The following is a 27,477-nucleotide window of genomic DNA, read 5'->3' on the forward strand; positions in this document are numbered from 1 at the left end:
GATGAAATTTTAAATAGTGGTCAAAGAAGGCATCATTGAAAAGCTGACATTTAAGTAAAGACTGAAAGCTATTGAGGGAGCAAGCTACATGGGTATAAGGAAGAAGAGCATGTCAGGTAGAGGGCATAGCAAGTGCAAAGGTCCTGAAGCCCCAGACGTATCCAGAGGACTCTCTCTTCAAAGTTGCTTTTGCTTGACATTAAGGCAGACAGCAGGGGCTAAAAAAACATCATCACTTTCCCAAAGAGTGGAACAGCTGAGCATCTCTGGTCAAGCTATTTTTTGTTTGATGGACCAGGCTGGTTTGCCTAACCAAAGATGCACAGAACAAGGATATTGCTCTGGATCGGGGACTGACATTCATTATCATTCAGACCTACTGGTTCTCCAATGAGATAGAACCACATATACTTTTGGCTCAAATTCCAATTATCATTTTGATCATGGCCTCACAATAGAAGTACTTAATAACTCCAAGGGGGAAAGCGAGAGTACATTAAGATTCAAGGGGGGAAAACTTCCCTTTGTTTTCAGCTAAATTCTTTTTGTTCCAACAATTAGACTCATTTGACAATATTTTGTGTATTTGTAATCCATTGTAAAGATTTTGACTTTTAGTGAAATGGAAACTCATCAGAGAAGAAAAATGACATGATCCTACTTATATTTTTAAAAACGTATTGTGGTAACATATGCATAAAATCAACCATTTTAGACATTTGTGTTACAGTTTGGTGACATGAAGTGCATTCACATGGTTGTGCAACCATCACAACTATCCACTTCCAGAACTTTTTCATTCTCTGTTCTGTAACTCTGTACCCATCAAACAATAACTCATCATTTCCCTTCCCTCTGGCAGCCACTGTTACTTTGTGTGTCTATGAATCTGACTACTCTAGCTACCTCATATTAGTGGAATCACACATTTGTCCTTTTGTGTCTGGCTTATTTCACTTAGCATAATGGCTTCAAGGTTCATCTATGCTGTAGCATGTACCAGAATTTCATTTTTTTGACGGCCAAATAATACTCCATTATATGTATATACTACCTTTTGTTTAATCCATTCACCCATTGATGGATATTTGGGTAATTTCCATCTTTTGGCTGTTGTGAATAATGCTGCTATGAACATGGGTGTACAAATATCTGTTGGAGTCCCTGCTTTCAGTTCTTTGGGGTATATGCCCAGAAAAGGAATTGCTTATCAAATGGTAATTCTATATTTGATATTGTGAAGAACTGCCATAACGTTTTCCACACCAGCGGCACCATTTTACATTCCCACCAAGAGTGCACAAGGGTTCTGATTTCTCCACATCCTCACCACCAACACTTGCTTTTGTTTTTGATAGTAGCCATCCTAGTGGGTGTGGTGTGGTCTTGCTGTGGGTTTTTTTGTTTTTGTTTTTAAAGATTTTGTTTATTTACTTGACAGAGAGAGACAGCGAGAGAGGGAACACAAGCTGGGGGGAGTGGGAGAGGGAGAAGCAGGCTTCCCACCAAGCAGGGAGCCCAACATGGGGCTCGATCCCAGGACCCTGGGATCATGACCTGAGCCAAAGGCAGACGCTTCACTGACTGAGCCACCCAGGCGCCCCTTGCTGTGGGTTTTGATTTGCATTTTCTTAATGATTGCTGGACCATCATTTGGAATGATGCTGAGCATATTTTCAAGTGCCACACTTATATTTTACAAGCATCCCTCTGGCTGCTGTACTGAATGGTCTCAGCTATGGGATGAAGTGGAGGGCAGGGGGCAAATGTGGAAAGAGGAAGATCAGTTGGAAGGCTATTGCGGTTGTCTAGGTAAATCACAATGGTGGCTTGGAACAAGATGATAGCAGTGGAACTGGTAAAAATTCATGGGATTCTGGATAGATTCTGAGGCTAGAGCTGATAAGATTGCAAGAGGAGTGTGAAAAAGGAGTCTGGAATGACTCCTCTGTTTGTGGCTGTGCAAATGTCCATTTACTGAGATCGTAACGGTAGGGGAAGAATATGTTGGGCAGGTGAGATGTCAAGAGACCGACTTTGGACATGTTAAGTTTGGATGCCTATTAGACTTCCAAGTGGAGATGTCATGTTGACAATGGATATGGGAGTTTGGAGATCAAGGGTGTTTCAGTTCTCTTTTGCTGCCTAATAAAATACCCCAAAACATGGAAGTTTGAAACAGCAACAATTTATTATTTTTTTTAAAGATTTTATTTATTTATTTGAGAGAGAGAGAATGAGAGAGAGCACATGAGAGGGGGGAGGGTCAGAGGGAGAAGCAGACTCCCTGCCGAGCAGGGAGCCCGATGCGGGACTCGATCCAGGGACTCCAGGATCATGACCTGAGCCGAAGGCAGTCGCTTAACCAACTGAGCCACCCAGGCGCCCAATTTATTATTTCTTAACAATTCTGTGGGTTGACTGGGCTACGCTGGACAGTCCTGCTCTATGTGGCATTAGTTGGGGTCACTCACTAGGCTGCATTCAGCTGGCGGCTGGCCTGGCGCCTCAGTGCTCCCCCTTGGGCCCCCCTGTGTGGTTAGCTTGCAGCACGGCGGTCACGGAACTGACGACTTACACAGTGGCTAGCTTCTCCCCAGAGGATTAGAGCATAAGCTGTCAGCCCTCTTTTTCTTTTTTTTTTTTTAATTTTAGTTAACATACTGTGCACTATTGGTTCCTGGAGTACAGCTGTCAGGCCTCCTAAAGGATAGATCCAAACTGACTTAGCATCTCTTCTGCTATATCCTGTTGGTCAGAACAAGTCACCGGGCCAGAGGAAACAGACTCCACCTTTTGAGGAGAACAGCGGCCTATGCCTGTGGGGATGGCAGGAATCCTCGGCAGCCATCTCTGGAGACCAAGCACCACAAAGGGAGCGATCAGGGCTGGGGATGGAAGTTTGGACGTAATCAGAAGATAATCACCATTAAGGCCATGGTACTGGATAAGCTTACCCAGGGAATAGCTCTAGGTAGAAAAGAGATGGAAAGGCTGATCTCCAGGATATTCCAACATTTTGCATTTGAAGGAGAAGCCAGCAAATGAGACTGAGAATAAACAACTAATAAGTAGGAGGAAAACCCAGGAGAGTGAGGTGTGGTTCTTAAGATGCAGATAGCATTTTAAGAATGAGGGTGTGTCAGTGTGGTAAATGCCGCTGAGAGTTCCACGTGAGACTAGGGATGAAGGCTGACAACTGGTTTTGACCAAGTGGACTGAGGTGTTAGTTCATCCTGAGGAGGCTGTCGATGTCCTCAGGATAACAGCCGAAAAATGCAAAACGCAGAGGAGACGAAGACTGTGAAGTAGGAGTCAAGGTCCTTAAGGACTGTGAGGGAGCGCCCAGACATACTGTCAAGGACACTGGCATGGCATGAATTTTTTAAGGCGGGAGGGGACATGTGTTTTTAACAAGCGAATTTAAGTTTATATTTAAATTCCAGTTAACATACAATGTAGTATTTGTTGCAGGTGTACAATGTAGTAATTCAACACTTCCATACATCACCCGGTGCTCATCACAAGGGCCCTCCTTAATCCCTATCACCTGTTTAACCCATCTCCCCACCCACCTCCCTTCTGGTAACCAGCAGGTTGTTCTCCATAGTTAAGAGTCTGTTTCTTGGTTTTAAGAAGTGAATTTTTTTTTTTAAGATTTTATTTATTTATTTGAGAGAGGGAACACAAGCAGAGGGAGAGGGAGAAGCAGGCTTCCCGCAGAGAAGGGAACCCAACATGGGGCTGGATCTCAGGACCCTGGAATCATGACCTGAGCTGAAGGCAGACGCTTAATGACTGAGCCACCCAGGCACCCCAAGAAGTGAATTTTAAAATGAAGTTAAAACAGTATTTTAGAGTTCTAACAACGAGTAAGCCAGAAACTAGCTGGACCTACAGCCAAGGTGTGAGCCCCTGAGCTGCTTCCTTCTGAGGCACAAGACCCCTGCAGACCTCAAGAGAAAGCCAGGTATCGGTGAGATGGGGAGGGAGACAAAGGAGGACTGAGAAACAGATGGAAAGCATAGATACGTATTCTGGTGGTTGAAATAAATTCCAGAGATCACGGCAGGGTAATCGAGAAGGGACATGGCATGGAAGGGTGTAGGTCAGCAGGTGCAGGGCAGGGGACTGAACTGCAAGGGAGGGAATGCATGGGCCACTAGCTTCGGTGACCATGAAGATGGGCATGAGGTAGCAGAGGCGGCGCTGTGCGGGCATGAGGAGAGACTCGGGTTTGCGTCCTGCTTCCCCACTGCCTAGCTGTGCGGTGTGCGGCTAACACGTGGGCCACCAAGTCAGTGCAGCTCATATTAGAGAACTTAGGTGGCAAGTGACAGAACACGGACTTTAAATTGGCTTAAACAAAAATAAAGATTACCTCCTATACCTGGAAATTCCAGAGAAAGGTAGCATATTTTAGGGATTGTTTGACTCAGCAACCCAGTGATGTCATCAAGGGCCCAGTTTCTTTATATTTCTGTGCTGCCCCTTTTATGGTAGTGGTTTCATTCTAAGACTGGTTCCATCTCCCGGTCACTGTAAATATAAATTATATATAAATATAAACATTGGTATTTCCTTTTACACATCTAGAGAGAAAGACTCCCTTTTGTTAGCATTCTTGAAGGTGAGAACATGTCTTTGCCATAAGCCCAGCAAGTGTCTCCTGGAGTCTCATTTGGGTTGAATTTGGTTAACATGTCCAATCCTGAACCCATTCCTGCGGTCTGTAAAATGCCAAGTGCTGGACACTGGCTGTGCCAAAAATTACCCGGATCGGCATGCTCCCCCGCCGCCTTAAAACCAAAAACCAAACCAAATGAGCCCCACGCTGGGTATAGAGATTACTTGAATGAATTTAAAAATATATATCCCCAAAAAAGGGGGTTCGGCTTTTTATTGAACAGGTTACAGAAGAGGTTTAGTCAAAAAGATCAAAGCCCACGTCATCAGCAGACTCCTCGGATTCTTGCTTCCACTTTCTTCTCCTCAGCTGGGCAGCAGGGGTGGAGGGCGCGGGGCCTCCTGCTGGCGCAGCACCAGCTGCCGGGCGGGTCCCTCAGCCCCTGCACTGCAGCTGAGGCTCCCGATGTAGACTTTGGCCAGGACCTCTGCAAGCAAGCCGGGCCAGAAAGGTTTAGCGTCGACCCCCGCTGCTTTAATGAGGGCATCGATCTCGTCCTCGGACTGTCAGCTCATGGTTGCGCAGGATGAGGGCCCAGCAGACACAGGCGAGCGCCGAGACGGAGGCCGTGGTGCTGCCAGGCCCGGGCCCCGTGCTAGTCGCTGGATGAAGCGGCCTTAGCTTCTCTGGAAAGACGAGCATCTTGGCGCCTTTGGCCTCATTTCTGATTATCACAGTATACAAATGTATCCAAATCTATCCACACGAGTCCAGCCAAGTTGGACTTTTGGTGCTTCACGATGGCCCGTCTGCTCTGCCTTTGTGCAGGCTTTTCCTTTGCTTTCACTGTTGTCCTAGCTTTCCTGGCGGAGACCCTCTTCTCTCGGAAGCTGAGTTCAAATGCTTCTTCTTCTTCTTCTTTTTTAAATAAGGATCTGTTTAAGTAATCTGTACACCCAGTGTGGGGCTTGCCCTCATGACTCCGAGATGAAGATCCTACGCTCCACCGACTGAGCCAGCCAGGCGCCCCTCAGATGCTCATTCTGTTGTAGGCTTCACTGGTCTATCCAGGCCCATCCTCTCACTAATAAAGGGCAACCAGTGCTATCTACTAGTGGGCTTGTCTCACCCGCTCTAGATTCTCAGGTTGAGGACAATGAAGTTCTCCTCCTTCTCCTCCTCGTGCTGTATTTGCTCATTTTAAAACTGTTGTGTCCGCTGTGCATACAGAGGGGAAGGAGAACAGCATTCCGTAAGCGCCGCTGAGCTGGTGTTCCGCTGGGACTCGAGCCGGCTGGCGGGACACCCGCAGTGCAGTGGCGCCGCCCCAGGGACCTGACGCTCTCTAGGCTGATCTTCTGTTCTCGGTGTGACCGTATTTGCCAAAAGCCTTGCCGCAGTGGGCCTTCAGCTCATAGAAAGGCTGAGTTTCTACTGCCAAAGTGAAGGAAAGAACTGAGACAACTTAATGAGACATTTTACAGATTGCTCAGGGGAAACAGAATCTCTCTTTGAAATTACTGAGTCATTTCAGTTTTAATTTCAGAATCATACAAAGCACTGTCATCTGTATTATTATTATTTTATTTATATATATTTTTTTAGAGAGGGTGAGAGAGAATCTCAAGCAGATTCCATGCTGAGTACAGAGCCCGACACAGGGCTCGATCTCACAACCCTGAGAGCATGACCTGAGCTGAAACCAAGAGTTGGACGCTTAACCAACTGAGCCACCCAGGTGCCCCATCATCTCTATTATTGAGCAATGGCTTTCACAACTTTTTTTTTGCCATGACTCAGAGTAAAAAAAAATAACAAATACCCTTTCCATCATGACCCAGAGGTCACATATACTCATTCATTCATTCCTTCAATAAGCAGGTACTGGTCACCTTCTATATGCCAAATACTAGTCTAAGCAAAATACACTTATGAACAAAAAGGAAAGGAGGGAAGGAAACACAAACTATTGCCTCAAAGACCTTACATACTGGTACAACATACAACAAACAAAATAAGTAAAACACACAAACACACAGAAACGGAAGATTCATGAAACAAAACCTATTACAACATGCCATGCACTCTCATGTTTCCTATTTTTCAAAAAAAAAAAAAATGCTGGCCACACTCCATTAAACCATTAAGTTAGTTGGCTTCTCATTTCAGTAACAGGCTGAGCCTGCACTTCGAGAAATACTGGTCTAGACAATTTATAAAGTAGGCCGTGTGCTGTTCCTACTTTACAGGCGAGACAGTGACATGCCGAGAGAGGTGAAATGAGTTACCCCCATTTCCCCTCCTCCCAGCTTCACCTCAGGGCTTCTGACTAGTGTGCTGCTTTTCCCTTTGTCCTCTGCAGTCCTCCCATCGGCCTTAATCCCTCCTTCTCTTTGATTGTGAGACCTTGACCTTTGCCTGAAGCAGCTCTTCCTGCTTTTCCAGGTGAAATCCTACCAATCCTCCCAGGCCTATCTAGACTGCGATGTGCTCTTGGGGCCTCTTCTGTGGCGGGCTGCACTCTGCCTTCCTTTATCATTTCTGCTGTCCCACAACAGGCTCCTCTCCATGTGACCTCCTTCATAGCAGGTCTCATTTTTCTCACCTTCCCCCTCCCCCTCCATACTCCGGTGCTTTACAGAGTGCATATTCACAAACACATATGGAATTGACCTGAATTTGTAAGGGACTCACAGGAGAGGGGTGGGAGGAAGTGTTTCCTAGCCAGGACTGCAGGATTTAACAACATCTATTTAAAAGGAAAGATACCACTTTAGAAAAGATACCACTGAAAAAAGATCTCTTTACCTAGGTTATAAAAGTCACACATTAGGTAGAGGCTTCAATAGTATAAAAAGTATACAATCCAAATTGTTTATCTCCTTAGCATCAGTAGATAGATTTAGAACCATGCCAGTTGGTCATGTGTTGCACAGAACTGACACTGTCAAAAGAATTCAAGAAAATGAGGGCCACGGTAGAAGACCCAAGGAAGTGCTGGATGGACCTGGGGCAGGACAGGAGCCAGAGGCCCCTGGGGACCTCCTCAGCAGCAGGGAGTAAGGGCACCTTTATAACAGCTATAATAGCGACCGTTACGATGGGAATGGCTCTACCTCACCCAAATGCAGAAAATCAGTTCAAATTCTCAAGAGAAAGACTCTAAATGGCACAGCCAAGTCTAGAATTCTCCATTCCTGCTTTAATTAGTTTGGGTTAACCTAGGGCTGTGCAGCTGGTGCAAATATCTAGGGAAGGAAGGAAAGAAACTCTTTGAAAAAGGAGATGAACTTCAATTAAATATTGACCCAAACTGGAATTTTAAGTTTAAATTTCATCCTACCACCAGAGATGATGGGGACTCAAGGCTAATATGAGGTCAATTACAAGTAGTTATATAAAGTACTGTATCTGTGATATAGTATAAAATATAATTTCAATCCTATTAAAGGTTTAAAAAAAAACCCACATAGAATTTAGCTAATTTTAGCTAAGTTTCAGGGACAAAGAAATCTATGAGTTTATGTATCTATGATACAGATAGATATACAGATATAAAGAAAACTGAATTCCTTACCCAGGTTTTTCAGACTTTGTTTTGAATTAGAAATTCTAATTCTCTAGGACTGGGGTAAGGTAGGAGGGACTGCATGCTCAAATAAGCACCCCAAATTCTGTTCAAGATGTGTCATATTGAGAAACTTGCTTAACCTGACTCCTTAGAGTAATTAAAAAGGGGCTCAACTTGCATCTGTTTTTAATTAGATAAATAAAACGTGGGCACACCACATGTATAGTAACACTAAATAAGAGCATGTACAAATTTTAAAATCACATTTCTTATCATTGTTTTTAATTGCATTTAGTCACATAATTTATAGTAGCATAGGTTTATAAAAGATGTTTAAGACTGGTAACTTAGTCTTAGATTTTCTTTGAAAATGGATAATAATTATGGGAGTTGGTTATGAGTTAAAGAGTATTTCAGGATGACAAGCTGACTATAAACACAAAAGGTACACTGATAGCAATTCTACAAACAGCAAATATGAATGTAACTTATTTAAGCCTATTGGTTCACGTTTTTAAAAGCACCCTCATTTCTTTAAAGTTAAGTACTATAAATGGTTCATGAGAGTCTACTGTGGACAATGATATACTCAATCCACCTAGTTGGGGAGGTGGGGGTAGGGGTGAATTTATGTGACCATTCAATTCTGATTTGGGTTCAAAAAATCAAACTGTGTTCCAAAACAGTCACAAGTAGCATCATCAGTTCCTCAGATAATACAGCTCCCAAAACTCTCCTCCTCCCGGAGACCCCTCCTTTTCTGCTCTGATGTAGACATGCCTTTCTTTTAAAGAAGCAATGAAAGTATACAAGTTCACCAAAATTCTGAAAGTCACAGTTTGTAAAGCACTAAATGATAGTAGCTTTGGCATCTGATATTCCAGTCACTTTTGTTACAAATCTTTTCTTCATTCTGGGTCAAGGCGAGGTAAGACGGGAAGAATAAGATTCCCAAAAGCAGAGTCTTGAGTTATGAAGTATCCAGATGAGTGTGCATGTGCGTGCTAGAGAAGAGTTAAAAAAAGCAAAAGGCAATTAAGCTATTAGAAATCACAATTTTTCAACCAAGGCATTAAAATTACTTATCCTATCTGAGTGTTTAAGACCAAATTTATTTTAAAAATCAGTTCTGCTGCTAATTTTGTTTAAATACACAGGAGATGGACAGTAATAAAGAATTTATATTAACAAGCTGCACCAGGCACTCATTTGTCAGACCCACTCTGTCCTCTGTGATTCTCTAAAGTCAATAATGAGTCAAAGACATGAATTACTTTGTTCCCTGGAGTGGGGAAACTTGCAACAAAGACCCCCCAAATCTGCCTTTGATCAACAAAGCAGGAGCTTGAGAAAGAAGGCAGTAGTTGGGAAGGGAGTGGGGTGGGCAAAGGCGCTGATTACTGGTGATTAAGATCCCAACATTTTGTAGAGAATGTTGAAATGTAAGTAACAGAAAACCACCAGCGACCTCCCTCTGTCACTAGAGAAAGGAAGACTGTTTTTAGGTTGCCTTATGTGAGATGATCTTTCATGCCTCTTCCAATTCTGAGATTCAAAGTTTTAACAGCATAGATAATGATGGCTTATTCAAGGTCTCTGGGAATGTCAGTTAAACAATCCAAGATCACTGTGATACTAAAACTGTTTATTACTATGAAGAACAGTATTTTTTAAACTGATGGATTATCATTTCCTGTGCAACAGGTATGCTGACTATTAAAAAGAGAATCCAAACAACAGTAAACCAGTAAGATTATCAAGGAGTGTAACAGCATGACAAATTTGAAAAAATATATGTATGTACTATTAAACTAGCTGGTTCAGCTTTTAAGATCATTCTGTCCATCCAAATATCCTTGTACGCAACCAACCCCTTGCCAAGGACAGTCCCGACTCAATGATGACCGTGTCAAACCATAAAGGATACTTTCATTACTGCCGTATGGGTCCTTCAAATCCTCTGGGCATGATGACTGAACATCAGAAAACCACTGCAGTTATGTGTGGAACGTTTTTATTGATACTGCTCCACTGAAATACAAACTAGGAACTGTGCTGGCCTCCAAGACCCGGGAACGCTCCAGAGACCCGAGTGTCACTTCTACTTTGCTCACCTGCAAAGCCGCCTTTTGTTGGGCTGCAATATGCTGCTGCTCAGCATGATCCCGGAAGTCCTTATTAAGAGAGGGTCTCGAGAGTGCAATGCTAAAATGGGAATCTTAGTTATTTGGCTGTTTAAGGTAGAAGAAACTTCCTTACTTCTGAATCGCATTTTTCATTATATATTCTTTATAGGGATAAAAAAAAAAAAAAGGCCTCCTAGAATGTCTTTTTTTCCTTCTCCCACGGTTTATATTAATTTATATGAAGAAAGCTTATGTTATTTTACTGGGGCTTCAAATTACCTCTATTTTTTATTATTTTTTGGATGATCTATGGTCCCCTACTTTCAAACTGATTTGAGGTACTCCAGTCTATCTTAAGGTTACATTTATGATGAAAACAGAAGCACTGAATGTTTCAAGCAGGAGGTACAGCAAGCAAAAAGCCCAGGGATAAAGAGCTTGGCGTGTCTGAAGAAATTAGGAGCGTGATAGGACTGGAGGTCAGGGTTGGAAAGAGGTGAAGTGGGTTGGCAGAAAATGACAGGGGGGGAGAGAAAGGCAGGTGCCCTGTGAAATAAATTAAGAAATGTAGATCTTATCCTCACAGTAAAGAGAAATTCCCAGAGAGTTTAATAAAGCAGAGGAGTGACATGATCACAAGTACCACATGAGGGCTCAGAAAGACCACGCTAGGCAGACTGTGCTGGTCACCTCGTCGACAACTGTTTATCTCCCTATTTCCTTGCTAATGGAATCCAAACTTCATTCAAGTATTGGTGGTACCATGCTTCAGGGCTGGCCAGGCTCATCCCTCAGGGGATGATCGATGTAAGACAATGCCATTCCCATTCCCTTTGTTGGTTTCTAGTTTAAGCAAGAGAAAGATACACAATTCTGGGCAGCTAGGCTTGACGGGCAGTCCGCTGGGAAGCTTCTGAGAACATTCTCCGCACTCTTACAAGAGAAATGTAGGACAGGAACCTTTCTGGCTTCGGCCTCTATAGCTGGCTCAGTGTGGGGTAAGGCTGAGACTATGGCAGTTCTATCTGGAACATTAGGGAGCTGCTGGCCCACAGAGAAAGGCAGAAAGGAAGGCTGGAGGGAGGCCGGAGCACGGCTCACCCCGCTGGCCACTACATGAAGCCACTCCGGAACCACCGGCTCTTCACACTCCTGGGAAACATCCATCCTAGCGTGTATGCCAATTTTCTTGGTTTTCTGTTACTTCCAGATTAAAACATCCTAACCGACACAACTGATAAATATATTCAGGAGGACTGAAGACTACAGGAAGTTCAGTGAGGAAGCAGCTATCGGAATGGAAGTGGCCAGGACGAGGGTGGCATCAGTAGCCATGAAGAAAAATAGGCAGATTGGAGGCATGTTTCAAAGCATACACATAAGAGGATGGCATCTGCTTGGAGACGGACATGAAAGGGAATAAAAGATGAAGTCCACACTTCTGACTGAGGACTAGTAGATCGGTGCCATTCACCAAGACAAGGAACCCAAGGATAGTTAAGTGGTGAGTGAGAGCACGGGAAGGGAAGAGGAGTTCAGCTTGGGACACACTAAGTTTGAAATGCCTAAGGGACATGAGGATGGAGCTACCCAAGAGGCAATTTGGGACGTGGGAGAAAAGACGAGATAAAACTTATCGGCACATAAATAACAGGTTGTGGAAGTGGAGGCAACTGGCCAGTGAAAAGCTGTGTGAGGACAGGAAATTGGCTGTAGGACCGGACTCTAAAGGGCACGGACATTCACGACACAGGCAGCGGAGACACGTCTGCAAAAGAAACCAAGACCGTGTGGCACAGAGCCGGTGGAAGCCGAGGAAAGAGAGTATTTCAAGAAGGACAGAGTGATCAGTGGTGTCAAACAACACTAAGACGTCTAATAAGAGAAGGCCCTCTGCCCACCCGATTTAGCTACCACCACGAGGCTGCAGGTGACCGAGGCAAGCACCTATTCTTAGGAAGGGGAGAGTGGATCTCGAGTGAGACTGGAGTGCGCTGAGGAGTCAGTGAGTGAGAAAGTAAAGGTGAGGACAGACAGCACTTTCAGGAGGTCTGGCTGAAAGAGGGGGCAAGGCCAGGGCAGTGGCTAAATGCGATGGAAGGAGGCAGAAACTGAACACAATAAAGATGAAGCCCCCTACATTTTACCTGCTTTGCAGAATGCTTAAAAAGGGGGACGCTGACAATAATTTCAGCAACAAACAAAAACCACACAAAACCCTTTTCTTTTTTTAAAAGTAGGCTCTGGGGACCATTAAATATTCTAATTAGAATTAGAATATTTAAGATCTAATCACTTCGTCTAATTTTTTTCAAATCTAACTTAAAGAAACAAAACATGTAAATTGCAACGTTACAGAGACAAACGTCTGCCAACCAACTTGAGGTATTTTGTCCAAGATCTTTTTTATATCACTGAATATGAAAACCACATTATTCTTCAATACCTTGCTCCAGGATGATTAGTTGAAGACTGGTTCTGCATTAGTAATTTTCTTTTCTCTTTGTCCAGTTCTGCCAAGATTGCAACCCTGTTTTTGTTTTGAAAACCTAAAAAAGGGGGTGGGGGGAGGAGAGACAGAGAGAGAGAAAGATAAAAACATTTTAGAGCTATTTTTATAGACCCAGGCCATCTAAAAACCCAGCAAGCAAATTCTATTCTCTAAGAAGATAATGAACCCACTAGCGAATAGTTCCCCTAGATGGTTAAACCGTTTTCCTACCGCTTCCCAGCGACTTTACCAGCATAGCCCATGATGGATGCAAAGCAGAATACTGACTGAGGATTTTGAAGACTTAGTTTTAAAGAACTATAATCACCAAGGTTTTCAGGAGGAAAACAGCAACAGACATGCTCACATCCAAACAATATTTCTTTTTCGTTGTCAACTGCTTTCATTCAGAAGTGACAGTCTTTTCAAGGAACAAGTCAAAGAACTGCAATGGACTACACAGCAATTCTGAGAAAGAAATGGAGCATAACAGATGGGGCACAAAAATGTGTGTCCTTCATCAACTACTTAATACTGGGCCTGATTTTGATCTTCAAATTTTATAAGATCTAGAGCAGAGGATGCAAAGTCCTGGCCCAGAAGCAGCAACCCAACTAGGTTTTATAATCTGAATTAGGGGCACCTGGATGGCTCAGTTGGTTAAGAATCCTTTTGATTTCGGCTCAGGTCATGATCTCAGGGTCATGAGATCGAGCCTCACATTTTCAACATCACACTCAGTGGGAAGTCTGCTTGAGATTCTCTCCCTCTGGCCCTCCCCTCCCCGTGCTCTCTCTGAAATTAATTAATTAAAATCTGAGTTAAATGCCAACATGTAAACACTGAGAGAATGTAAACAAAATCCTCAGATTTCTTGCTTCTCTTGAAACATCTCAAGCACTGGCAACAAGGGATATGGATATCCCCATGGTAAAAATTAACTAGAATGAAGAAATAATCATCACTGTTTCATCACATTAAAAAGACACTGGGCACTCTCTAGCTTATTACAGCCCTTATCAGACTTGTTTATATGCCTGTGGGCATTTGAGTTTGATCCCTAATTTAGAAAAAAATAAATGGAAAGATAAAAGGCTAGAAAACAAAGCCCAAAGTGAGTTCTCTGTAAAGTGAAGAATGCTTTCCAAAGGAAAGTAGCACTCTCCCATTTGTATATATGAAGATGCATATATAAAAAGCAAGTTACACCATTAGGTGTATTTCTAACTATAGGACAAGACTTTTTTCCACTTCTCAGAAGAGGCGAATGCATCCTTAGAAGATAATTACGTAGTTCCATCTTTGTAGGAATTTAGAGATACTGTAGATATAAAATCTGATAGTGGTGGGACACCTGGGTGGCTCAGTCAGTTAAACATCTGCCTTCAGCTCAGGTCATGATCCCAGGGTCCTGGGATTGAGTCCCACATCGGGCTCCTTGCTCGCGGGGAGTCTGCTTCTCCCTTTGCCTGCCACTCCTCATGCTTGTGTGCTCTGTCTCTCTCTCTCTGACAAATAAATAAATAAAATCTTTAAAAAAAAATCAACAGTGTCTAAATTATGTGATGAGCAAAATAAATAACCACACTCAAAAGTACTGGTGTGCTGTTTATGGAAATACCCATTTCTCTCAAGATTAATTTGTTCACAAATAATATTTTAGGGTCACTATCAGTAAAGAAATTGTATATACATAGAAATTGTATGTACAAAGCATTAAAAAGACTATATGAAGATAATTTGATCAATAATGTTCAGATAAATACAAGCACAACTGAGCTTTCCAATGTTCTTCAATGTGTTTAAGCTTACCTATATTATTTTAAATGGCTGTCCTCTGTGAAAAGGAACCAGAGTTCTAGGAAGAGTACTAGTTGCATGTCTTAGGGCAAAAAAAAAAAATCAAGATGTGCCTGGAACATCTTGTTGTCAGAAAGCAAGAAGTTTTTTTTCTTTTAAACATCCAGGGTAGTGGGGCGCCTGGGTGGCTCAGTTGGTTAAGCGACTGCCTTCGGCTCAGGTCATGATCCTGGAGTCCCAGGATCGAGTCCCGCATCAGGCTCCCTGCTCGACAGGGAGTCTGCTTCTCCCTCTGACCCTCCCCCCTCTCATGCTCTCTCTATCTCATTCTCTCTCAAATGAATAAATAAAATCTTAAAAAAAAAACATCCAGGGTAGTGCTGAAAGAACAAAGAAGCCAGGCGCCTGGGTGGCTCAGTCGGTTAAGCGTCTGCTTTTGGCTCAGGTCATGATCTCGGGGTCCTGGGATCAAGCCCCATATTGGGCTCCCTGCTTAGCGGGGAGTCTGCTTCTTCCTCTCCCTCTGCCCGTCCCCCTCATTTATGCTCTCTCTCTCTCACTCTCTATCAAATAAATAAAATACTTAAAAAAAAAAAGAATAAAGAAGCGCATTTGAGGTTAGCCAGGCTGTCACAATTGGAACATTAAAAAGAGAATAATAACTATAGCTAAATGGAACAAATTAAATCTATGATAAGCCATGACTCCATAATAAGATACAAAAGGGAAAGTTAAAATACATAAAAATATAGTTGTAAAGAAGGGTGAAAATAATTATTATAATTAATAATTAGGTCAGTTGTAATAATCTCAGTTAATAATTAGGTTAGTGTTAACATTTAGGGATTTGTTTCTCCTATTCAGTATATGTCTGTTTATAAAGTATAGCTGCATACTTTTTTGTTTAGGTACACCGAGGAAGGGGTAGATACAGGGAACTGGGGCTAAGCCAAACAGTTCCAGAAAAAGCATGTTTGGGACCAAGAACAAGAGAGGTGGATTCAGCACAGGTTCTCTCACTCTCTCTCTCTCTCACACACACACACACCATTTAACAGGAGCCCCAGTGGTGATGAGCACCCATGTCACACAAGGACCAAGCAGAAACTGTGAGTTCTAACTGGATGAGTTAGTGAAATTCCTAAAGAGAGCTAACTCTTAAGACCTAATGATCCCTGACCTCTTGGGAGATGAAATGCATTAAATCCTGGCAGTAAAGCTACCAGAAAAGGGCAATTCATAACGAAAACAGAACACGGAAGTATTTCATTTAGGGACTAACTCCAGGCTGCAAGAAATTAAAAATCTATGAGACAAGCGTGAGCTTAAAAAATCCCATTAACTCAGCAGGTAAAGTTTAATGATAGAAGGGACCCAGTGCACAACAACACAGCTTTTATATCATCTTTAAAGGCATAACCAAATCTTGCGTTTTGGCTGAGAATCAAACTTATCAAAAAACACTAAATCTTGACTTACCTGAAATTTTGTTTTGTTTTGGTAGTGGTAAGATTACTGTAACCCTAGGAAGGTATAGAAAGATTACTATAATCCTGGGAAAGTACAGAAATAAGAATCTGGGAAGATTATTATATCCCCAGGAAGAAATAAAAAAAACAAGTACAGAAAGAGTAAGTTAATTAATTAAACCCATGGATTAATATTTTAAAATAGATTTAAGTGTACTAAGTTTTGCAATCATTACAAAGTGAAGTATTACAGTCATATTATTTATAATTCTAATTTAAACTACTATAGAGAATTTAACAAAATAAGTTTATAATCAATCCTAAATGTTTAAAATTTTTTATTTTAGAAGTTACTTTATTAGATGAGTGTAGGCTTAATACACCATTAATTAAATTATGAGCAGTGATGAGTATTTTTCTCCATGCAGAGATCCCCTTGGACTTTAAAGAACTCATTAAAGTATTTAAACAAGGGGGTCACCGGAGTGGGCTAGCCCATAGCCTTCCCTCCCTAGTAAAGATGGGATGATGCCTATCTCTGTATCTCATTTAGTGCCCCATACTCACACCCAGAACTCCGAGTTTTATCCTTATAACCCCTCCCTCTTACTCCCCACAGCTAACCAATCATCGAGTCCAGTGAATTTTATGTCCCAAATGTCTGCTAAAATAACCTCCCTTCTCAACTCCTTTTCCACAGTATAACCAAGCAAAATTATCTTTTGCATAATATTCTAGATATTAATGTGTATCTGCAGGCAGCTGAGAGCCACAAAAGCTACTTTCCAAAGAAAGCGTATGGTCAGATCTTTTAGGCTTTTATTTTCTGATCTTGTCTAATGTTCCTGAAACCTAAGCTTCCTTCTTGATTTTTTAAAAAATAATACAGTATTATTTTACATGTCTATTTTGCACAAAACATTTACATTATAAAAGTATATAAAAGTCAACAGATAGCACTTAGGAGATAATAATAGCTTATTTCAAATTTGAAACTTAAGGCACAAACTAGGTAATCTATCTGGTTATACGAAGTATAATGTTCTATAGTAAGATTCTCCACCTTCAGGGTTTATACAAACGAACTCTAACTAGGACATCAATATATAACATTTAACTGTTTTATTACACTCACTACGCGAGTTTTTTTTTTAAACATTCACCTATCTCTTGCCATAATTTAACATTTGATTTTTACATTCTTTTACACATATCATAGTTACATGTAACTTTTACATTCTCAGAAGCATGAGAGTGTTAAAGATATATCTCATGTATAGTACTTAATATTCCTTTATAATTAACCTTTTTCCTAATAAAATTATCTTAGAATAAGGCAGCACATTCTAAACTACTTCTACTTTTAGAACTATAACCCTATCTCCATTCACAATCATATATATTTTCATTTCTACATCCATTCATAGAAACATATAACTCCCACACATTTTTTTTGTCACTAAAAACATTCCCAAGGAACTGGCATCACATCAAATTGCATTTAAAACCTAACAGCTGATAATCACTTTACATGAATAGCTCTATCACACTTAAATAAGCACTAACTGGAATTCTTTTTATTGGAAAAAAAATCTAAAGCTAAAGAATGAAAATTACTCTAAAATATTACTCAAATCCTTTCAAGTGGTTATCCTACAGGCTATATATTCTTTACAACTATACATTAAATCAACATATCATACTTAAGGTACCTATTCAGTATTAAAGGAAAGTCACTGTGGCACCATTAGTTTAACATGTTTTAAGTTATTTACTGAATCAACATATATTTATTGTGTATTCATCATATACAGGCACTAGAGAGGTTCTAAGGATACAATGATGAGCCAAAGCTGGACATGATTCTAGCTCTCATGGTTCTCAAACAGTCCAGTGAGGATAGAGATGATCAAATAATTACAGCAATGAATGTATACTTAGAATCTAAGATGAGTAGTCTGAAATAAAGAAAGAAAATTCTATAAGCATTTATAATAATCCATTACTGTGGGAATCAATGTTGAATAAACTTGACCTAGGCTGGGAGTAGGGGGAGCAGTGAAGGCTTCCAGAGAAAGTAATGCCTGAACTGAAATCTAAAGGACAAATAAGTTCATTAGGGGTCGGCGGAAAATAACACTTTCCCCTGTAACAAGAGCACTGTAGCTGCAGTGTTGAGAATAGACTAGACAAGAAGAAACAGGAGACTATGACAGTAGAACAAGCTAGAGATGGCAAAAGTTGTTATGGGCCAGGGAATGGAAAGATAGGAACATATCCAAGAGCTATTTAGGAAGTTAAATCAACAGGACACTGACAGAGTAAAGATTAAGTAAGGAATGACAAAGAAGGTGTCATGGATGGCTCCTAGATTTTTGGCTCATATAATTAAATGGTGAATTATTTCTATTGTTCTATTGCTGCTGTAACAAATTACTACAAACTTAGTCTCTTAAAACAACACAAATCTATCATCTTACAGTTCTGTAGTTCAGTGGTCTTACTGGGCTAAAATCAAGGGCTGCATTTCTTTCTGGAGCCTCTGGTGAACAATCTGTTTCCTTGCCTTTTCTAGTTTCTAGAAGCTGCCTGAGTTCCTTGGATCATGGTACCCTTTCTCTGCCTTCAAAACCAGCAACACTGTATCTCTCTGACCCTTCTTCTATCATCATTTCTCTGACCATAGCTAGGGAAAAAATGTGCTACTTTTCAGGACTCACTAGATTAAAATGGGCCCACCTGGATAATCCAGGATAATCTTCCCATCTCAAGGCCCTTAACCTTAATCACATGTGCAAAGTTCTTCCTGCCAGAGAAGGTAACATAGTCACAGGTTCTGGGGATTATGAGGTGGGCATCTTTGGTGGTGGGTGTGGGGAGGGGATCATTTTGCCTACCACATTCCCCAATAATATATGTATTCAGTGGTTAAAGCTTAAACCTCATCCAGAGGAGACTGCTTGATGTCTAAGTCTTAGCAGAATAAAAGCATATAACATTATTAAGTTAACGTGAGTTGATCAGTACCAATTAGTTTTTTCGGTATCTAGTTAATGGCAAACACTTCTTGTATCTGGAGAGATTGAAAAATTATTCAACTCAGGGCACCTAGGTGGCTTAGTCGGTTAAGCATCTGCCTTCGGCTCAGGTCATGATCTCAGGGTCCCGGGACCAAGCCCCGCGTACTCCCTCTCCCTCTGCCCCTCTCCTCGTGCTCTCTCTCAAATAAATAAATAAATAAATAAAATCTTAGAAATTATTCAACTCTTAGCTACTTTTTGGACTTTACTGAAAATACATATCAAAGGAAAGGAATGAACCCTAATATCTGCTCAGGTGACCTCCCTGTTTTCAAGTTCTCGCTCCGTCAAGGACTTACTCCTTGTAATCTACTGCCACTTTCTCTACCCATCTGAGGTTTCCCTTCTTCAGGACTGGCTAACTAAGAACATGAGTTATGTTCTGCTTGAACCGACCTTTCCTCATCATTCATTTTTCCTCTTACAGATAAACTCCCAGGCCCATTTCATTGCAAGGATTTTCTGCTTAATAACAGGTGCAGAAGAGATACAAAGATTAAGAATAAGAAGTCTTTTGCCCCTATTCTAGAGCTCCCAATTTTTTTCTTAGAATTAGAATTTTCTTAATTAGAATGTTCTAATCCCTCGGCTAAAGTGCAGTATGGAAAAACAATGAACAGGGTACTGGGGTAGAGAAGCAATCTGACTTCTTATATCACTACTACCAGTTACTATTTAATACTGGGAAATTATCTCACTAGACAGGACCAGAAGAGACAACAGTAACAGCTTCGAAGGGTGGTTATAGGAGGTACAGAAAGTAGAAGACACCTAGCATGCAGCACGCCACATGGTAGTTGCTTAATACTCTTATTGTCATTCTCTAGCATTCTGCATTAGTTAGTTCACATCACTAGATTCTTCTCAGCCCCATTCTGCCAATTCACTTTCAGTGAACAGTGTTTCATTACAAAGAATACAACTGATCAGCATGCAGCTTTCTAGGTTGCACTCGCATGACAGGCCTCCCAGGCCAGTCTCAATGGGCCTGGGAATCTCAAGCTCTCTCCTAACTATACACAAGATCTGAAGCTCCTTTACGACATATTCTGCCTCAACTCAGTTTAATTCCTATTTCAACCTGGGGCCTACAGATCATTCCTAGCACATCAGAAAAATACTGTATTCTGCCTTTGTAGCTAAAAATGAGACAAAAAGAAATCTAGCTTTAAAAACCTACCGCAAATTGCATCCACACTCTCCTCTTTAAAAAAGTACAAACACAAGAATTTTAAATTATTTTTACACAGGGGCACCTGGGTGGCTCAGTCGTTAAGCGTCTGCCTTCGGCTCAGGTCATGATCCCAGGGTCCTGGGATCGAGCCCCGCATCGGGCTCCCTGCTCCACGGGAGGCCTGCTTCTCCCTCTCCCACTCCCCCTGCTTGTGTTCCCTCTCTCGCTGTGTCTCTGTCAAATAAATAAATAAAATCTTAAAAAAAAAAAATTATTTCTACACATCAGCGTAAATTTTAATTTACATTTAATTTACATGTTAATTGAGAGGTAGCATACCTTGCTTTTCTTCTGGACCATAGATAGTTTGGAGTAAGACTTGTATTTGGGCCTGAGGCCAAGCAAGATACCTCCCAAGAGCTATGCCACCCCACTCCTACAAAGCACCCTGAAATCACAGCTAAGAGCATCCAGAATGGCCCCCAAGTCAAAAGTTCCCACCACCTGATCTGCAGGGCTTATAGTTATTACTATAAACATTTTAAGATAACTAGAAAATAAAAGAATCAAAAAAAATAATTCACATTTCTTATTCAGTATTTCACTAGGTTTCTGTGTGTCTGAAATCAGGTGCCACCACACGATCATAGGACCTTGATATTTACGAATAATGAAAGATTCTTTTACATAGTCCGTTGGCCAAATTCCAATTTGAGAATCTGCCTCTACATATTAAAATTCTCAAAATGTTACTTATCAATCAGGTAGTTATTAAGAACCAACCAAATGTTCCATAATACAATGGATGGTAAGGAGGAGACTTCAGTGACTGTGTGCCAAGAGCTTATGAAATTTAGCAGTCCTGATTGCTAGCACAGTATGACAGACTGCTAGATCTGCTAGAGGGCTCAGTGAATACCACAGGATTCTGTCTCCTACACCAGAGACATTAACAAATGGCAATGTACAGATCAGGACTTTTTTTAAAGTCATGGTTCTTTCAGCAATCATTGTAAGATAATTATGGCACTTGGCATTCAATCTCTGTATTAAGTAGTTCCTATACATATAAAGAGTACAGAAATAATTTAATATAGAAAGTAAAATGCAATAGATCCAAATAGATGAGAATTTTAAAATTTTCACTGGGCGTCTATAGAGCATGATATGGACTCCCTCTGCTGGTGCCTAATACCAGCTCAGGACACCAACAAAATCACTGAAAAAAGAACAACAGAGGCCAAAGGCTCACCTAAATTCACTTCTATTTAGATTAGAGGATGTTTCACAGCAGACATGATTATGGATCAATCAAAGGCAACCCTAGAAATGATTGCATTTTATTGCAAATGCTAAAAAAATACATAAATAACCAGCAAATTGTAAATCTCAATTATTGTGCTATTAGAACAGACAACTTAAAATTTCTTTTCATCTGGACTGCACTGTGTGATTTTTAGCAGCATATTTTCCTTCCAAAATAGATGTCTCTCTGTTTTCATTTTGGTTCAAATTAAATTATTTTTCATCTGATAACCTGATGAAAAGAAGAGATCAAAGGTCAGAAGCGAATGTTGACCTGTGATTAATCCATAGAGCACACAAATCACACATGGTTATTTGAGAGAACAGAACGGTATGAGCTAGTTACAACTGTCAGCATAGCTAGCTTTTTACAATACTACACTTCCATAAAACTCATGCAACCTTTCGTGTGCCCTAAATGCAATTAATATACTAAAATAGATTTATATATAATGAAAACAGCAGACTTCCAACTTCCAGTAGTAGCAGAGTAGTTTGGTTAGACGGAACCCTGCCACAGTATAATTATAAATTCTGGACAAAAGATTAAAAATTCATTATTTGAAGGCACTAGAGACTGACCAAAATCAGGCAAAAACTGCAACTAGAGATTCAGGAATTTGTGACCTTTTGTTCAATCCACAAACAGTTGGGACAGCCTCACCTTACTGGCTTTGAGTTATCAGAGGACAGTTCAGGGTTGCAGAGTAGCCAGAAAACGAGGGGAGAAACCCCAGAGGGAAAGGCAGAAGGAATAAAGCCCCAAACATGGCTATACAATCCACCCAATGTTTCTGCTTCCTGCCAGGGGGTCCAGCAATAAAGCAGCAGTTGGAAGCTGAAAAGACTGAGCAGAGATTTCAGCTACTGCCCAACACAAGGAAGACAAGAGTTTGCAGTTTGAGTTGAGTTGAAGGCTTGCACTTGCTAGAACAAAAATCACATTTCAGAGCAATACAAAAGAATCCAGAGTCTCTACAATATATTAGTCATAATATCCAATCACGAAGTATAGCAAAAAAAAAGGTGATCCGCACTCAAAAAAAAATGCAGTCAACAGAAACCAACTCCAAGACGACCCAGATGATGCAATTAGCAGCGACAAAGGACCTGTATCTAGACTCTAAAAAAAAGAAAACTTAATGATAAAAATAAACCAATTTTTAAAAAAATGAGCAAAAGACTTAAACAAGTAAAAAAAGAAAGAAGATTTACAATGGCCAGTAGGTACAAAAAAAGAGCTCAACATTTGTCATCAGGGAAATGCAAGTTAATACAATGAGATGTCACTTTACCACTAAAATGGCTAAAATTAAGACGACCTATAACACTATATATAGAGCACCCAGAATTTTCACATGTTGCCAGAGGGAATGTAAATTGGTACAGCCAGTCTGGGAAAAGGTTTGGCAGCTTTTCAAAACATTAACAATATACTCAGCTATTAATCCAAATATCTACAAAAAGACTTATAAACTAATATTCAAAGCAGCTGTATTCACAATGGCCAAAACTGAGACGACCCCAAAGCTCCTGAATGGGAGAATGAATTTTTTTAAAATGGTGGTAAATACATACAATAGAACACTACTCCACAAGAAAGAGAAGGAGCTATTGATATATGGCACCACATGGATGAAACTCACAGTATAGTGAGTGAAAGAAGCTGGACACAAACAAGTACACACTCTATGATTACATTTATATGAGGTTTAAGTTAAGATAAAACTAAGGTAAAAAAAAATCAGAACAGAGTTAAGTAACAAAAAAATATGGGTCAAACAAGAGTTTAGAGTTGATAGGGAAAGGAAATAGAGGTTTGCTTCAAGTTTTGAAACAGGACATAACTTCCAAAGTGGGATTTAATACTTTCTTGAGATTAAATTTTATTTCTTAAAGCTTACTTTTAAATAAAAACTTCTCTAGGATGTGTCTGACCTGATGTGCTTTAGAGAGCTTCTAAACAGAGGTAATGTGTATGAAAGTTTCTAGAGCAAATGAAGATAAAGGCATGGATATTGCCTGGTGACAATATAACTCTTTAAAAGTGGTTCTGATTTCAAATAGAAGAGAACACAGATGTCAGAGGAGGGCCTAAGGTTTACAATGTGAATAATCTTTTTATTTTATTTTATTATTTTTAAGATTTTGTCAGAGTGAGAGAGCGCGCACGAGCACGCACGAGCAGGGGGGAGGGGCAGAGGGAGAAGCAGGCTCCGAGCTGAGCAAAGAGCCTGATGTGGGACTCGATCCCAGGACTCTGGGATCATGACCTGAGCCAAAGGCAGATGCTTAACTGACTGAGCCACCTGAGGGGGTCCCCAATCTTTTTTTTTTTTTTTAAGAATTTTATTTATTTATTTGAGAGAGAGAGCAGAGCAAGAGAGAGAGCACGAGCAGAGTGGAGGGGCAGAAGAAGAGGGAGAAGCAGACTCCCCGATGAGCAGGGAACCTGATGTGGGGCTCAATCCTAGGACCCCAGGGATCATGACCTGAGTCGAAGGCAGATGCTTAACCATCTGAGCCACCGAGGCGCCCCCGGTTGTGAATAATCTCAACACAGGTTAAAATGTAGGATTAATAGCTATTAAGAATGTTATATATCTGACACAATGTTGGACTTACTTCAAATACAGGGTTTTTACTTTGCTATTCATTTTTTATTCTGACTACAGTAACTGCCCTATCCTAACTTTTCTATTAAAACACGTTTATCAAAGGGGGAAAAAAGTTCCTAGTAATAACAAGTTCCAGCATGCATTACCTTGTCCTGAAGGGTTTGCTGCCATATCTTCCTATTTTGTTTCAACTATGCTCAGTGGCAACTGGTCAGCACTTTACAGTCACCTGTAAAAAATATGTGTACACATATATAAAATGCATCATACTTTAGTAACAAACTAAAAGCTGTCAGGAACAGCTAGCCTCCCTACAATGAAATGTTTTCAGTTTTTCCATCGCTTCAGAAATACACATCTGAAAAGCGCACAGACTTAAATCACAAATTTAAATTCTGCAAGCCCCTCAAGTATTTAATTAGAACGTTAAATGTTTACTCTTGCAGATGTTGATACCAACATTTAGCACTGCTGTCTTTAATATACACCATTACGTTGTATTTACCAAACACTACCAAATGTAACAACCAATTGATAGCATCAATACGATCACTGCTAGACAGAAAAAAAAAAAAAATCACTTCTCTATGGTGCTTCTTGATTCACTTAAAAAATATATCCAGCAACTACTGTGTATACTGAAAGCTAAAAAGGAAAACACGCCTAGAATTTATCAAGTACATACTCTGCACCCATACACTGCGTAAGATGCTTGAAATTCTTTTACTTATCACCGTTTTATAGATGGGGAGATCCGTGCCCAAGCCCATAAAGCTAGTAAGAATACTTGGAGCTGTTAGTTTCCAACTTTGTGGGTTTTGTATTAGGCCTTGGGGAGATCGCAAATGAGCAAAGACCCTACTCCTCCCTTCAAGGAACACACAGTTCCAGAGGGAAAATATACTCTCATTCAAACAACCTTACTAAAAAGTTTAACAAACGCGCTCTTTAAAAGGCGCAAACAGTGCTCCGGAAGCAGAGAGGAACTGATTCTATTGGCATGATGAAGGATGCCTTTAGAGGAACCCGGGCAAAGTACAAGGGCTGGCAAACACATTTTGGTTTTGAACAAAATATCCTTACGTGCTCCTGCGGCAGAAGCACAGGGCGAGCCAAGCCGGTTGGGACGAGAGGAAAGAGTGCCATCTAGTGAAGGGAAACATAAAGCAGGGATGAGACAGGGCGGCACCTGCGTCTCAAAGGGTCCTTGCTGGAGGGCGTGGAGGGCAGGCTGGGCGGCTGCGGCCGACAACATCCAGAGAAAGGGAAGTGAGGAAGTTGGGGAGGCCGCTACCCTATGGCAACAAAGACAGCAGCAGCAGATCAGCGCCGGGGCCACACACTTCCCTCCCCCGGCGCCGTCAGGCGGTCCTACTTACCAGGGCCAATAAAGCGCCCAGGACCCTCCTCGCCTTGGGATCGCTCTCTCAAAGGGGGCGCGACCACTTAGAGACCTGCAAACAGAGCCCAACGTGCGGTTCTACAACCTTCCCGCCCCCGCTGCGCTTCCGCCTCCTGCCTGACGTACACCCGAAGGAGCGGAAGTCCCGCCTCCCGCCGGCGCCCAGCAGCAGCTGTCCGCCGCGATCCGTCTTTTAACTGCTGCCCGGGTGCAGAAGGCCACTTCCTTTCCGAAGAGTGGCAGCCGAAGAGGCTCATGGGAGATGCAGGCCGCGCTGTTGGGGGCGGGGCCCGAGTGGGGCGGGGCCCAGGCGGGGCACGGAGACGCTTGCCGCTGGCTCGGCTGGGCAGGGGCGGGGCTGACACCAGCTGGGTCCCTAGCATCGCGAGTGGCCCTTTTCTCAAGGCTGTTCAGAGAAAAGTCACCAGCCCGGCCAGGCCTGCGACGATAGGATTGCACTTCGGCTGGGATGAGGGGAGGGCCAATCTTCACAGGCTGGGCTGGCTTTCGAGATTCAACAACCATCTGAGGTTGTGCGCCCACACACAACCACAAATCCCAGGGATTTTTTTTTTTTTATAGTTCGCATAATTATACATAAGAAAAGCACAAAACATGCAGAAGTTTTTGCTACTGTGCAATAATCTGTTCAAGAAATGGCTGTGCCACATCTCAGAACACGAAGACCCTCCTAGTGGGTTCACTTGATGCATGATTCCAGTGCAACGAATCTACATATTTACATTGGAAGGTAACCATGTATTGATGTGTACCTGTTCCGTGGTCGGTAACCCCCGATACGCATATTTTCTAGAATTTGAACATACATTCTTAATAATCGGTGTTTGCTCAATGGTAAATGTTTACAAAGCACAATTTTGTTGTGCACGGATCTAGGACTGAAGTAGTAACACTATCAAGCATTTATTGAGTGCCTTCTGCACGCTAGGTTCTTCTTGTGCATGAGTTCTGGTCCTGTCATTTCCTGATTTATATATGATTTATATTTACATATTTATATATGAAACTTAGAAATGTTGGGTTACTTTATGTCAAGTAACAAGCTGAGTTTCAAAGGAGTAAATATTTGCCAGATGCTAAGGCCCACGTTCTTAAATCTCACGCATTGTCTCTTGCTCTGGAGGAAGGAATTTCTTTGAGGCCAGCTCTTGTTGTCATCTTTAATACAGATACAAAGTGTAATACGTGAGCATTCTGGTAGTGGGCCAGGGCCGCTTTTCAATTAAGAGGCCTTTTTGAGGGGTGCCTGGCTGGCTCAGTTGCAAGAACACAGGACTCTTGATCACGGGATTGTGAGTTGGAGCCCTAGGTTGGGTGTGGAGATTACAATCAATCAATATTAAAAAAAAGAAGAAGAAGAAGAAGCCTGTGGTGCCTGGTTGGCTCAGTTGGAAGAGCACGGGACTCTTGATCTCAGGGTTGTGAGTTCGAGCCCCATGTTGGGTGTAGAGATTACTTAAAAAAAAATAAAATAAAATCTTTACCAAAAAATGGGGGGCATTTTTGAGTCCTGAACTGACTAAAAAGACAGCTGGGATGTATATGGCTGACAAAACCTTAATGATTTTTTTTTTTGGTGTTAGGTGGCCTGACTAGACAATACAGAAACCAGGGTATAAGAAAGCTCCAGTCTAAGTCCGATTTGTTTGTTTAAGTTTTTATTTAAATCCCAGTTAGTTAACATACAGTGTAATATTAGTTTCAGGTGTAGGATTTAGTGATTCATCACTTACATACAACACACAGTGCTCATCACAAGTGCACTCCTTAATGCCCGTCCCCCATTTAGACCA

General features: G+C 41.5%; 1 protein-coding gene, 1 long non-coding RNA gene and 1 pseudogene across 11 annotated transcripts; 1 reads left to right on the forward strand and 2 right to left on the reverse strand.

Annotated features, from left to right (window-relative positions):
• Positions 1-4,860: 4,860 nt before the first annotated feature.
• Positions 4,861-5,329, reverse strand: LOC145717100 (large ribosomal subunit protein P1 pseudogene; annotated as a pseudogene).
• Positions 4,861-25,800, reverse strand: LOC115937141 (SOSS complex subunit C). 10 transcript variants are annotated; one of them, XM_081803390.1, is made up of 8 exons: positions 25,641-25,795; positions 25,451-25,556; positions 24,408-24,490; positions 17,797-18,042; positions 16,095-16,138; positions 12,771-12,873; positions 10,313-10,403; positions 4,861-9,202 (listed from the first exon to the last, which is right to left on the reverse strand). In XM_081803390.1, exons 6-8 carry the CDS (start codon positions 12,806-12,808, stop codon positions 9,107-9,109), a joined length of 225 nt encoding a protein of 74 aa, XP_081659516.1. In that variant the 5' UTR covers positions 12,809-12,873; positions 16,095-16,138; positions 17,797-18,042; positions 24,408-24,490; positions 25,451-25,556; positions 25,641-25,795; the 3' UTR covers positions 4,861-9,106. The 10 variants fall into 10 exon arrangements, with proteins under 10 accessions (XP_081659516.1, XP_081659517.1, XP_081659518.1 ...); XM_081803391.1 differs by lacking the exon at positions 17,797-18,042; XM_081803392.1 differs by lacking the exon at positions 25,451-25,556 and having other exon boundaries at positions 25,641-25,793.
• On the forward strand, positions 14,698-15,241 carry LOC145717101 (uncharacterized). Its single transcript, XR_014140124.1, has 2 exons — positions 14,698-14,783; positions 14,989-15,241. It is a non-coding gene; the product is annotated as an uncharacterized LOC145717101 (long non-coding RNA).
• Positions 25,801-27,477: the final 1,677 nt, after the last annotated feature.

This window comes from Leptonychotes weddellii, chromosome 14 (assembly GCF_054177405.1).
Source record: "Leptonychotes weddellii isolate Sample4059 chromosome 14, ASM5417740v2, whole genome shotgun sequence".
NCBI lineage: Eukaryota > Metazoa > Chordata > Mammalia > Carnivora > Phocidae > Leptonychotes > Leptonychotes weddellii.